At 35.4% G+C, this 15,181-nt stretch overlaps 1 protein-coding gene across 2 annotated transcripts in view; it reads left to right on the forward strand.

Moving 5' to 3' along the window:
* tspan31 (tetraspanin 31) overlaps positions 1 to 15,126 on the forward strand; it is a 19,677-nt gene extending 4,551 nt beyond the window's left edge. The window contains exons 2-6 of one of the 2 annotated variants that reach the window (XR_015522718.1): positions 3,441 to 3,608; positions 8,641 to 8,721; positions 8,815 to 11,166; positions 11,241 to 11,645; positions 13,950 to 15,126. Coding sequence is in view for 1 of the 2 variants with exons in the window: in NM_200281.1 (NP_956575.1) it covers positions 3,441 to 3,608; positions 8,641 to 8,721; positions 8,815 to 8,955; positions 11,535 to 11,645; positions 13,950 to 14,024 (576 nt within the window). In the remaining variant the exon portion in view is untranslated. 2 annotated transcript variants of the gene reach the window in all.
* The last annotated feature ends 55 nt before the right edge of the window (positions 15,127 to 15,181 follow it).

Below are 15,181 nucleotides of genomic sequence, written 5' to 3' on the forward strand. Positions count from 1 at the left end.
TACAGGGAAAATAAAAGTATAAGCCTAATCCGCGAACACACGTGTTTCTAACCATGGGTTGTGATCCGTATGAATGAAGAATTACCTGTGTTCCATTACACCCCTAACACGCATGCATAAAAAACGAAGCTAAACAAAACATTTTTTGCATAGATATTTAAACTTGACTATAATTTGTATCAGATACATATGTATTTTATATCTAAATAAAAGGAAAACATTTTCTCAAATATATGAATGTTTTTTATATAATAAGTATACACAGTACACCCTTATACTATCTCAAAACAAACTTTTATTTTGGATGCGATTAATTTCAATTCATCTTATATAGCCATGAGATGCTAAAATGGCAATAAATAAACAAACACAAGCCTTTTGTTTTCGCAATCATGCATAAATTTGAGAAATATTCATATTTATCGACTAATAGTATAGACTATCAACCTCCAAAATGTAAAAAAAAAAATCCTTATTGATGCATCCCTAAGTTATTTTACATACAGTCCAGTCCACTACCACTTTTACTGCACAGTTTGTGGTGTGTTTGTTTTGCTTTTGGTTCACAATGTTCTCTATAACATCATGATCATGTCCCTCATGCTGGCGTTTAAGGAGGGACTGTGCGTACATTGATTGGTCAGCTTTGGGTTTGCAGCAGTTGACAGTAATGCTTTTCGGTAAGGTTTATATTACTCTCTGGACCTACACGTTTTATCCTTCTGCCCTTTGCTTTGGGTTGTGTAGATTTGTAGACAAACTGTAGATTGAGCCCTAGTCACAGTTTAGCGTCTAGATATGTAGTAACTTGCATTTTAGAAGCGTAGAAGCATGTGATCTGTGCTTGAGGTCTGTCCCGATGGTTTTGATAAATTAAAATGTAATATAAAATAGTAGGCATATACAACCCTTGTAGTTTTAGTGGCTGTATAGACGTCACTTAAAGTCAACATGAAATGGTATTCAGAGCATGTTTTATTACTGAGGTAAATGTACTTTGTCTTCACTTATGTTTGTTCTTTTTTCACTTTAACTATCTGTCATATGGAGACCACACCCATCTAGTGTTGATTGGTGGAGATGGTAACATGATATGGTTGTCAGCTGCTGCTAATTACAAATAAATAATAATAATGATAAAGTCAAGAAGTTTAATTATGGATCATTTTTTAATAATTTTGCCACTGTGCATTTATTTTCTTTTATTTGCTTTGATTTTGTGGTATTTTAGTTTTTTTATTGTAATGTATTTTATTATTTATTTTTTATTATATATTTATCTAATTTTATTTTATTAATATTATTATTCTATTCTATTTATTATTTCATCATTATTATTATTATTCTATTCAAATTATTGTATGGATTAATTGTAATAAATTTAAATGTAATACAGTTTCAAGAATGATAATAATAAAATTGAAAAGAGAGTTTGAATTTAATTTATTTGTCAGTGAACAATTTTTATTGTAGTTTAGTTTTTTTGTTTATTTTATATATATATATATATATATATATATGTATATATAAGGGTTGTCACGACGCTGGAATTCAATACCAGTCGGTACTGAAATTTAAAAAATGTCCTTTTGTCCTTTCCTGCAAACATTTAAGTGCTGTGAAGCACGTTCTTAGACGGCTCTTATTCACCATTGTGTTCATGTGCTCAACTTAAATGACTGTGATTGGCCATGAAGGTCATCAGTCACCGAACTCACCGCTGTTTACTGTGTGTAATCACAGATACAGTTTACACTGGAGCGTTTTAAAGTCTCAGTTCATCAGCGGATCGCTCATATGTCAGCTTATAGACAAACCAGCTGATCAACGTGTCTTTGAAACGCTCCAGTGTCCCTGTATCTGCGGTTACACACAGTAAACAGCGGTCAGTTTGATGAACTGATGACCTTCATGGCAATCACAGTCCTTCTGCTGAGCACATGAACACAATGGCAGATCAGCGCTGTTTAAGATCGTGCTCGACAGTGCATAAATGTTTGTGGAAAATGGACATTTAAAAAATTTCAGTACCTATTGGTATCAAATTGCAGTATTGTGACAACACTATACTTAGATTTAAAAATATATTTTGTTTAGTTCAGGGGTGCCCAAAACTTTTTCTTACGAAAGGCCAAAGAACCAAACTTTTTTTATTTATTTTTTTGCTTTATTAGGTTCATTTTAGGTCACACAATAAAATATACATTATATATATATATATATATATATATATATATATATATATATATATATATATATATATATATATATATAAATTATCAGGAAAACATAATTATCTAAACAAGTATAAAAATAATAAGGTACAATACCACAAATATACACAAAAATATACTCACATAAGGTAACATACAAATTAGGATAATAAAAAACAAACAAAAGAATAAATAAATAAATTATACAAAGAAAAAAAGGCTATTGAGATATAAGTGTCTCCTTAAAATTTGTTTTATAAAAGGGCTCCAGACTGTCTAGAGCTGTTCTGGCTTTTGTTTTATTGCAAACCAAATCTTTTCCATTCTAAGAGCATGTAAAAAAAAAAAAAAAATCAAACACCCATTGCCGATAAGAAAAGAGAGCTGCTGACTTCCATTTCATAAGAATTAGTCGTCTAGCCAGTAGAAAAAAATAAATAAAAAAATAAAAAATTGACTGAGGGTGGTTGGCCAAAGGTAAATTACACCATCATTACATTAAAGTTGCCATAAGTGATTTTCTTATTGATTTAATATTTAAAATTGACTAGAAAACATTGCCTTATAGTATCTAATACATACATACATATGTATGTGTGTGTGTGTGTGTATATACACACACACACACACACACACAACATTTAATTGAAACATTTAATTTCAGTTAGCTTTTTTGTAGTTTAGCAATAAAACAAAGAAAAAAGGTTATGTTAAATTAAAATTACGATCTCTGTTAAAGGCGCTCAGCCCAAATTCCAGCATCATTCTCTTCTCAGATGGGATGGTGGGCCAAATCAAAGGTTGCCATGGGTCAACCTTTGTCCACTGGCCCTAGTTTGGGCATCTCTGGTTTATATTTAGTTTTTATATCTCAACAAACAAACAAACAAACAAAACTAAAAAGTCAATTATTTCCTAATTAAAATTTCTTAATTTTTATTGGCGTATTTTGCTTGTCTCCCATGTTTGTTGAATTTTATTCTGTTTGGTTTAAATACATTATTTTTTATATTTATTATTTATCGCTATCATTTTTAATCAGCTCGTTAGATCCCCTAAAATGTCCTCAATAAATATTACTTTTAACTTTAAAGTGTCACATTATGGAAGTAAAATATGTTGTGAATGCGTTTCATGTCAGGTAGGACAATATAGTGATATTTTAATCAATGTCTTGTTTTGTACCGTCTTGACATGTTTCTGATTGGCCTCTTGTTTCTCCCTCAGCTTGTGGGTCTCCTGTTGATTGTTGTAGCAGCATGGGGCAAAGGCTTTGGCATCGTCTCCAGCATTCACATCATCGGCGGCGTAATTGCCGTAGGCTTCTTTCTGCAACTGATCGCCATTGTGGGGCTCATAGGAGCGGTCCACCATCACCAAGTCATGCTTTTCTTTGTATCCTTTAGCAGCCACTATATTGTAAAACTGAACGGTGTAGTTAATGGAATGAAATATTAATGAAACTGCTTTGTACTTAATAGAAAAAAATTATGTCAACAAAATTTGTAGTTATATATAGTATAGTATAGTATAGTATAGTTATACATAATAAAGTTTTGAGAAAATTTGATGTATTTGCAGTCTACATAAATTAGTTTGTTTAATAGTTCAATTAAACTGTTCATTGGTTTCCACTTTTCCACAAATTTTGATACCTAACACACCTAAACACCATTTTTTAGCACCACTTCGAGGTTACAAGCGAGCCATACTGTCACCAAACGCAAAACAATTTGTACACACTGCAGATCAGCGATTGGTCAAACAGAATCGTCACTACCAGCGTCATTATATTTGTGTTGCATGACACCAAACCCACTATATTTTAGGGCCTATACTCACACTATGCCATCCGTACCGTGCCCAGGCCCGTTTCCCAGATCGTTTGAGAAGTGTGTGTGCGCTGAATCGGGCTCAGGCACGGTTCACTTGGCCGGCCCTGGCCCGGTTGGAAGAGGTGGGCCTGAGCGCGGTTCACTTGGGCTTTGGCGCGGTACGTTTGTAGTGTGAGTGCAAAACGCACCAAAGCCCCAAACTGAGACATGACTTTAAGGGACTGTCTCATATGGATTTATTAATCATTCTTACTGTTCAGTGAACGCAAACTGCCGTAGTTTACAGCTGCACACCTTCAGCAAACATCCTCATTCCTGCAGCACGAGGGCTTTATGATTGTTTATGAACGCCAAAAGTGGCGGATCTGTTCGGCGAAATATCTGACTGCGTGTCACCGCATGCCTAAGGACTTTTTGGCGAAATATTTGACTACATGTCATAACTAAAGGAATCTCCACTGTGCTGCCGAGTGAGAGCGCTTCTCACTGATCAGCGCAGCAGCGATGACTTAAGCGTGCCGAGGCCCGATTGTGGTGTGAGTGCGGGCCGTCGGGGGAGACGGGAGGGGGGACAAGCGTGCTTTGGCCCGGTTCGATGCAACTGTACCTAGTGTGAGTACGGCTTTAAATGGTCATCACCAGCAGCAGCTGGATGGGACAACCTGGAATGAACGGTTATATCTATGGAGATAATCCAAAGTCCCTTTAAGGCAAGTCATTTCTTTCGGCAGCCATCTTTGAAATGCTCTGGCATTCTGTCTCGAGTGGGAAACATCAAATCCTCCAAATCTCTTTGCCAAGCTTATGATGTCATGTTACATAATTGCAATCACCAATAAAATTAAGCAACAACTCTTTCATACGTTTCGTTTCGAAACATTTGAATCACACAAAATCGTGCATGTGCACTCGGAAGGAGCGAGATCACGACACCAACCTCACTATTTTAGATTGTTGCTTCGTCAGATTGCGCTGGTCTTCTGAAGTACTTCACAACTTGGTCTTGATGGTGAATCTCCTCCAGAAATGACAGTGACTCTTTGTTTACTAGTTTGTGAGCAATTGAGTAGTTGTTGTCGTGTGATGTGAGTTTGACAGGACAGACTGTACCTCGCATTCGTTTCATACAGATTACAAAACTAAAAACGTTTGTTTTCAAGTGAAGTAGGTCCATATAAAAGTACAGATTTCAAGCTATTTCAATCTTATGTTTGTAAAGCAAGTATTTACTGAGATTCCAGTGTGTTTGTTGACCACAAAACCTGTTGTAAAAGCACACATCTGGGGCCTGTTTCAGAAAGGAGGTTAACTGAAAACTCAGAGTATTTTAACCCTGAAATGAGAGACACTCTCGGTTTTCCGTTTCAAAATGGCAGGTTTGTTAAACTCGAGAAAGCAGGGTAAGTCAAGCCTGTTTCTGAAAGAAAGGTAACTTTAACTCAGAGTCAGTTACTGTGGTAACTTACTCTGTGAATCTAACCTGGTCAGAAGCAGGTTTTATTCTCTAAACTCGGAGTTTCTGTTGGTCTCCTCCCCTTTTTTAAAGATGAAGCGGTATTTCTCGCCTTAGTCTTATGTTTCCACCCACCTATTTTAATGCTCATTTTGGATACGTGCATAAAAACGATTGATAGAAACGTCATGATGCACATAACTTTTTAAAATATGCATAAAAAACGCGCATAACTGAGTAGGTTAAACTTTTATTCGATAGAAAATGTGCGCATAAACTATGATGGAAACACTTTTACTGAACAAATTACAGTATGTACATTAAAAAAAAAGATCATGATCATATGATAATGAAAATGTGTGTAAATGGACAAACCAGCAGGCTGAGCACACTGTAACACGTCTTAAATATTGTTTTAGTCATTCTAAAATGCCGTAACTGTTTCAGTATTAGTGTATATTATTAATTACCTCCGAATGTCTGGTGCGTGTCAAGAGTCTCCGCGTCTCATGGCTTCAGACGCCCCCACGTGTTCATTGTGTTTCAGCATTGTCTTCTGACATCGAGGCGCAAGTACATTAATTAGGCTAAATAAAGAATTAATTGACGCAGCTTCTTCTACCACAGTAAATTCTGTTTTTACTGTTGATATTTGGTGCCAGTTTAATCAGGAAGTGACGATTTTTTTCTCTTTGACTCGTTGGATGGAATTTTATTCGCATCTTTTATGCAATATTCCAGTTTTGCATATAAATTTATGTAATATATTTGGATGGAGACATAGCTATTGCCTACATTTTAGTCACACACAGAAGAACTGTACTAGATGGCTTATCTTTTTTTAATAAATAATTAAATTAAATTCACCTTCGACATGCACTGTAACTAGATTAATGGGATTATTATTCTTTCTAAAAATTATTTTTAGTACTGCTTACCTTCTAAATGTTATATTAACCTCTATCACTTAATCATTAAAAAAGGCAGACACACAAGTGCACTGTTAAATCATTTAAAACTAATAAATGTACAAAAAAGTTTAGAAAAAAAATATAAACTTCACAAATTACATTACTTATTTTATTATACTTAAATATTTAAATACCTAAAAAGTGAAATTAGGCATTAACTTGAGCAGCTGTTTTCCCACGCTAACTGTCTCTTCTTCACTGATGGTTGCTTCTTTTCAAATATATACGCTCATATTTGCTATAACTTTGCATGAGAACATCAAGTTCAGCTGGAGAAAGAAATGGTGATCTCTTTTATAAGATATTGCCATAGTCACTCGTAATGTCTGCGCTCCATTGATAATGCCTTTTTAAAGTCACGGTGTGCGCGCTTAACTCTGAGTTGGTCTACTCGAAGTTGATTGACCCAACTCAGATCAGCTGTTCTGAAACCGAAAACTCTGAGTTTTTAATCTCTCGGTAAATCAACTCAGAGTTCAAGTTTAAACTCTGAGTTGTTTGAACCTCCTTACTGAAACAGGCCCCTGGTCTGAGCTTCTCCCCGGAGAAACCTGTCTATAGTGATCAATGATTTGCACCTGTACTAGTAGGCAGGGCTTTATTCGCTATATCGACCGTTAGACTTTTCCCCATTCAAAACTACATGAGTGATACATCTTGTGCATTTTATAATCTTTGGATAATTACACCCACTTTAAGCAGTACTAAACAGCAGTGGAAAGGCAAATCGAGCTAAACTGAACCGTAAAAGTTGCTTTATTTTACTTAAATGTTTTGAGTAGGGCTGCACAATGTATTGTTCAGCATTGATGTCGCAATGTGCGAGTCTGCAATAGTCACAGGATCCCCAGTGTTCAGAACATATGACTAGTGGGGTCATCACAAAGTTTGTTCCTAAAGTTCAATTCAATTCTAGATTCTTTGTGTAGCCCTTTTCAGAATAAGTTTCAATGCAAATCAGCTTTTACGAAAGAGTGAAAGATTTGGATGTGTTTTTAAAACCTGTTAAGATTTCAAGCTATAACCTAAGCTTGTAACCAAGAGTTTAAAAAAAAAATGATATAGTTTGAAGCTTTAACAAAGATGAATTGTATTTTATTATTTATACAGTGAAGACTACACAGTCATTTTACAAGTGATTATTGAATTTCTGTATCTTAACAGAGCTAGAATCCACAGAAAATCATAAAACATAGTTAAATTCATTTGTATTTGATGTTTTATGCAAATGCACTGCCCTACAAAATAATCCCAATCAATCTAAAATGATTAATTCTTTCTAAATAGGGTTGTAAGACATCTTGTGGATTTACATTCATATCACAATATACATCACAGAAACAAAATATTGCTATGTAATTTTTCCAATATCGTGCAGCCCTAAGCTTTGAGTAATCTGAACTTCTGCGGTTTTACAGTTCAGTCTTTTTACAGTTTGATTACCAAATAATGGTTTTCTGATGCCATTTTAACTGTTTTCCCATCTGAGGATTGTAAATCCTTGACGGCAAATGCTTCTGTTCAGAAAATATGACTAGTGGGGTCATCACAAAGTTTGTTCCTTAAATTTAATTGAATTCTAGATCAGTTGTGTGGCCCTTTTCAGAATAATTATCTTTCCAAATCAGTTTTACAAAAGAGTGAAAGATTTTGATGTGTTTTTAAAACCTTTTAAGATTTCAAGCGCATTTAAACCAAGAGATTATATGTTTAAAGCTTTAACCAAGATTAATTTTATTTAATTGATTATACAGTGAAGACTACACAGTCATTTTACATATGATTATTGAATTTCTGTACCTCAACACAGTTAAAATCCACAGAAAACCATGAAACATAGTTAAATTAATTTGTATTTAACATTTTACGCAAATGCGCTGCCCTACAAAATAATCCTAATCAAGCTAAAATGATTAATTCTTTCTTAATAGGGTTGTGGAACATCTTGTAGAATTATATTCATATCACAATATACATCACAGAGAAACAAAATTTTGCTATGTAATTTTTTTTTCCAATTTCATGCAGCTTTGAGTAATCAGAACTTCCCAGGTTTTACAGTTCAGTTTTCTTACAGTTTGATTACCATATAATGGTGTTCTGATGCCATTTTAACAGTTTTCCCATCTGAGGTTTGTAAATCCTTGACCGCGAATGCTTCTGCACAGTACATGGTCATTCTCTTCGTAGTCTTCCTCTTCCAGTTTGGAGTTTCCTGTTCTTGTCTGGCCATGAATCAGGGTCAGCAGGTAGGACTTGTTAACTTTCTAACACAGTTGTTGTTGCATTTTTTTTTCTTTTTAGAAAGTTTAATTCTCTGTCATGTCTCGTTGCCAAAACAGGAGAAGCTGCTGGAATCATCCTGGAAAATAATGAGTAACGACACAAGAATAAGCCTTGAGAAAAAGCTGGACTGCTGTGGCCTTTTCAACAGCACCAACCTCCAGGCAGACATTATGTCTGATCTACACTTGTGTACATCTGTAAGAATCCCTCATGTGTTTGTGTTTTCTTTTATTGTATCTTTTTGACATGTTAGTTGACAGAGGAACAGAATTGGGAACAAAAGGAGGGACATGAAGAGCATGAGTCACCAAAATCTGATCTGTTTTATTTTACATAACATTCTGGCCAAAAACACTTACTTAAAGGAAACTCCACTTTTTCTTTCTTTTTTTTTTTTTCTTTTTTTAAAGAAATAAAAAGTCCACATTTTGCAAGTCCACTAGAATTAAACAGTTTAGTTTTACCATTTAAGAATCCATTCAGCTGATCTCTGGGATTGGCTGGAGCACGTTTAGCTCAGCTTAGCATAAATCATTGAATCAAATTAGACTATTAACATCTCACTCAAAAATAAATCATAAAAAAATGGCGTTTTTTCCCCAGATCATATTAAAAGCAGACTCAGCAGGCGCAATGATATTATGCAGCATTGTTACCTGGCTGTGGGTTATTTTCAGGTTCTAGCATGTTCTATTATTTATAGGTTGTCTTCACATGATGTCATCGATGACGCTCAAATTCAGATGGAGGGCAGGAAGCGATTCTTCTTCATTGGAATCGCTATCAGAACATCAAAATGCTTATGTTTTGTGTTGCTTATAAATGTTTAAATTGCCTAAAATGAGAAATGCCGAGCAGCTTTTACAGAGTTCTAAAACCTTTTACTCAAAAATGGGGAAAAGTTCAAGAAACTGGCTGAAAAACAGGAAAATGCGGCATGTAATCAACATTTTTAAATGCGTCCATGTGTACAAACTTTTTTTGAATGCGATAATTAGTTTGGTAGCACTAAAGTTTATATACAGGCCTAGCTGTGTGTATTATGTGTTATAAAAATCAGATACAAACACCACCACACGGATACAAAATCCAGAAGAACATAAATTGCGTACCCTGCCATGTAATTGTTGCAATGAAATCACTGTCTTGTTTTGCAATAATCCATGTCTTCACTGGCATTTTGGCAGAATAGACAATCGGAAGGTTAACATCGAGATGCACACCAGCAGCGAAAGTTTGTTGATGGTTAGTAATCAAACAAACAAAAAAGAAACGCTTCACAATATAAGGATCGACTTATGCCCAACATATGTGGATATTTTCTATTCCTATCTTCTTTGAAATATGGTAAAAATCGCAAAAATATGAACGTTCCTCTGTATCTCCCATTCAGTTTTTTTTTTAATTCAGAATGAGAGGATCGGTTCTAACCATATTGGCATGAAAATAGCAACTTTTCATTATCTGTCTGTCCTTGTCTGTACACGATGCAACTACAAAAGAGTCCACCTTTAAATAAGAAAATTATTTGAAGTCCTTGAGTGAGATGCTAATGGTCTAATCCGATATAATTATCTATGCTAAGCTAAATCTGCTACTGCAGACCCAGAGATCGGCTAAATGGGTAAAAAATAAATAGTAAAACTAAATCGTTTAACTCTAGTGAAGTTGTAAAAGGAGCCTAAATGCAGTGTTCCCTTAAAGCAATAGTTTGTTGCTATAAATTTTGTCATCCTTGAACATTTTTGTATATTTATTAGAACAAATTTATAATTTATGTTTTACTGAAATTGATTCATAACTGCTAGGGATGCACAATATATTGGAGGCTATATCCTTATCAGTCTGATATCAAAGTTAGGCCGATATCTTTAAGCCGATAGATTACATAATTGCCTGCCTCGCGCATGCTTGGGTCGAACTTGTTCTTACTTGTCCAGTGCAGCTTACCTCACATTGTTCTTTTCTTCAAAGTCCCTCCTTTCTTTGTGTGGTAATGCTTTGCGTTAATAACTCTGTAAATAACTTGGTTAAGCTGGTTTCAGTTCCTAGTTATTTCATTTTCATTTTATTTAAAATATAATTATTTAACTGGTTTGTTAATTAAATCCCATTTTGTTATTTAACCTGTTATTTTTATGCTACAGTCAAGTTGCATGTTATTTGCTGTGCGAATAAAAGGTAATCATTTATTTTTGGCATGCTGATTTATGTAGAATCATGACTACAGGTCTTTATGATCACCTTGCAATTTTGAAATTATTGCTTTTTTGCTTGGATTAGGGTACTCAGTTCATAAGATCACTTTAAACTTTTCAAACGTTGTTCACTGTATAAAAATATAACATTTTGAAATAATGATATTCACTGGCTATAATATATTGGTTATCGACCTCCAAACCTTAAGAGTTATCGGTTATCGATATCGGCTAAGAAATCAATATCGGTGCATCCCTAATTACTACGATTCATAGAATGCAAGTCTGCAGTTTCCTTTACTTTGAGAGTCAAAAACACAAATACAGGATGACTTAAAATAATAACTCTGGCTCCTGAGAATAAATCAAGATTTTTAATAGAAAAACGATGGGTCTTTCCAGTACCCTGAACATTATGTAAAACACTATTACCTTTTAGACAGGCAGAAATTGACAGACAAGTGAAGTAACTTTATACATTTCATTTTGCTCTGTTTGATGCTGAGCTGCAGCCTGAAATGGTGGATGTTGAGTTAATCAAATGTGAGAAATAAGAGATATGCTTTCATTTTCTGCAGCCATGTACACAAAAAAAAGAATGCGTCACCTGCGGTCTGAAGATGCTCCAGCATTCATCAGAAGCTCTGAAGATCCTGGGAGGAGTTGGTCTGTTTTTCAGCTTTACAGAGGTTAGTTGTCGCATTTTGTCTGGAATCTGGATGCAAACAAATAGAAGGGCAACAGGTCTCTACTTTTTAAGATGTTTTATATTGAAAACAATTGTTATTGGTCATAAATACAGGTGAGAGATTTCTGAATGAAGGGTGCATTTCTTGATCTTAAAATAATTGAAGTAAACACGCACATATCTACTATATCTGATTAATTACAGAACATCAACATTGAAAGACTGAAATTAAAACACACCTTGCCTAAAACCAAGTCACTTTTTTTTCTTATAAAAAAGTAAAAATAAACAACTTTTACTAATTTAACTAAACTAATTGTTGTCAATGTTTTAAGTATTAAAAGTAAAAAAATATGCAGTATCTCTTCTAAATAAAATAACTCTTATGTATCCTGTAAATAAGGTTTTATTGTAAATAATAATTTGAATCTCATAGAAAATATGCCATTCCAAGGCATCTCTGGCGCAGCTTCCAATCATCGTCAGTGTAGTGCAAAGGTTCAAAAATGGGATCGTCCAACTTGACCAGAGATCAGATGTGGCTTCAAAGTGGCCGCAGAAGTTTAAATCAACCTTTAACAAAGTGGGGTCACATGACTCCACACGGGGTAGGGAAAGTCATTGAAAATATCGTCCTGGAAAACTTAGATCAATTATAGGTTCTGAATGCTGATTTTGATTATTTTTCGATTAATCACCCAGCTCTATAAATAATTTCTAATAATATATGTCAAATCTTGCAAAAAGTACCCTTTTCACCATTTGGAAGATATAAGCGCAATAAAGCATTGCCTGAAGTGTCAAGACATTTGTCCTGCCTATTACATAGACTAATTTCACTCGGCCGCCATTTTAAACAGCAAAATCGAGACTGCCGTGGGAAGAAACCCGGAAGTATCGCCTGAGTCACACAGAAATGTTGTACCTAGCTGTATATCTTATCAGCGAAGAAAAGGTGACACCAATTTATAATTTCACTGCCTTCCGAGTGACCCGAAGGTCTGTTCTGAATAAAAAATAAATAAAAAGGGATATCAGGCCTCATTTTCAGCTAAGTTAAGGGAAATGGCAGTAGTTAGCTAACGTTTTCTTTCCCAAACACACGTTTTAGATGCCATTTATCAAGCTCAAGTTAATGAACTGATTCTTTCACTTTATTAGACTTGTCACAATACTGAATTTCGCTACTGAAATTTAAAACAAAGTCCATTTCCCATTAACATCTAAGGCACTGTTGATAGCTTTCTTCAACAAAAATACACTTATTTCATGCGGCCGGCATGTTCACGTGCTCAACGAAAATGAGTGTGATTGGCCGAGAGGGTCGTCAGTTCACTGCACTTCACTGATGTTTACAGAGTGCAAACATAGCAAGCAATTAGCTGATGAATTGACTGATCTTCACAGCTTTAAAACGCTCTAATGTCCGTGTATCTGTGTTTGCACTTGGTGAAGAGCGCTGAACCGATGACCTTCATGGCCAATCACTGTCATTTCTGTTGAGCACTTGGGAATACTATGACAAATCTGCGCTGTTTATGAACGTGCTCAACAAAGCCTCGCTTTCGTGTTTTAAAATGGCAGCCGCATGAAATAAGCGTATTACTAACCACAGGAGAGGGCAAACTATTTAGCAGGATAGCGCTCCTTCTCATACTTTAGCCTCCACATCAAAATTCCTGAAAGCAAAGAAGGTCAAGGTGCTCCAGGATTGGGCAGCCCAGTCACCAGACATAAACATTATTGAGCATGTCTGAGGAGCCAATGAAGATGAATCGAAAGAATCTTGATGAACTCTGGGAGTCCTGCAAGAACGCTTTCTTTGCCATTCCTATTGACTTTATTAATAAGTTAGAGTCAGTGCAGAGATGTATGGATGCAGTCCTCCAAGCTCATGGGAGTCATACACAATATTAACTTTTTTTTTTCCATTGCACCATGACTGTATATTCTATACTGGACAGTATTTTTGTTAAATGACAAGACTAGTCTAAGCAAAGTCAGACCTTACTGTCCTAATTAAATAACAAAAAATCAAGGCATGATCATATTTTATTTTGGTAAAATTAGCGTAATCTAGAGACCTTTGCCTTTCATATAAGCCACTTCTGATACTAAATGATCAACTAGAAGTTAAGTTATTATTTGTTGTTCCTAAAACTTAGATAGACGACAAGACTTTTGTCAGGTAGAGTATAATTGCCTAAAATAAGGGAGAAAAAAACATGAATTAGCTGCATGACATTTCACTCATTACAGCTGTTGTATGGCACTAATAAAATGTAATTTTCTCTTTTTCTCTCAGATCTTAGGAGTTTGGCTGGCCATGCGCTACAGGAACCAAAAGGACCCGAGAGCAAACCCCAGTGCTTTCCTATAGTCTCTCAGACTGTCAGTCCTAAACTATACGTTCTGTGTAGTCCAGCTATTCCAGTCCCCCTTTGCACAGGTAGAGCGGAGCGCACCAAGAGACATTCGAAGCATTCAACGCAGAGCAAATCTCCTGAAAAACACACATAAAAACAAAATAACATCAGGTACAAAACACACACACGCACCATTTTGATGATCGATCTGACCCAGTTTCCACACAAGGTCTGCCGAGGGCTAATTTAAAGCAGCAGCAGGAAGAATCATGTATGAAAGGATGCTTGTTCTGGCACTTTTCCTCCATCCTTGACTTGAGAAACTCTTCCTGTTCTGTGTATGCAACCCCCCCCAAAAAAATCTGCAATGTAAATTCATTGTGTGCATGTTCATAGCCTCAGTTTCCAGCTCACATCAGTACACATAACCAGTGCTCTGAAATGGTCCCTGTAGTTTCAGTGTAACAAGTGAAACCATATAAACTGTCAACGTTTCGGTAAAATTCTGTCATGTATCTCCCACTGGGGGATAAAAATCCTGTGTTTTGTGCGATGCTTTAATGAAGTCCGTCTCGATGAGGTGACCAGTCCAGCCTATGGGATATTAGTTTAGGAATTAGACGTAGTACATGAATATTTAAAGAAAAAGAAAACACAAACTTGTGTAACTGAGCCATGTGAATTGGAGGATTTCCCTGCCGATGGACTGCAGTCCTCCTGTTGTACATAGTCTTTGCTGTGACAGGGTTGACCGATTTACCGCTTTTTTTCCCCCAATCTTTATTTAAAGCAGTGAGATCTTACCGCCTCAGTCCGGCCTCAATGTTCTCACTGGACTTTTTAAGTTCTCGATCTCCCCTTAGTATTACTCACGGATATAGTGTTTTTAATATCTTATGCATTGTTGTGTTGAAATGATCTCAGTGTGCCATTTATTCGGTTGTCTGTCGGCTTAGTTTAAGCTACTATTTTTATTCGCAATCATGTATCGTTTGTTTACAGCTTTTCTAAACCGTACTAACAGCATCAGGTCCATGATTTTAGCACTGAGCAATATGGAAGCCTGTTTTTGCCACTTAGTAATGATCGTAATAAAAGGTAATTATGACTATGGCAGCTCTGACTTTTTTTTTCTTTCTGTTTTGATTGATAAGCTGTATTATAAATTGCA

This window comes from Danio rerio, chromosome 23, assembly GCF_052040795.2.
Source record: "Danio rerio strain M-AB ecotype USA chromosome 23, GRCz13ab, whole genome shotgun sequence".
NCBI classification, from domain to species: domain Eukaryota; kingdom Metazoa; phylum Chordata; class Actinopteri; order Cypriniformes; family Danionidae; genus Danio; species Danio rerio.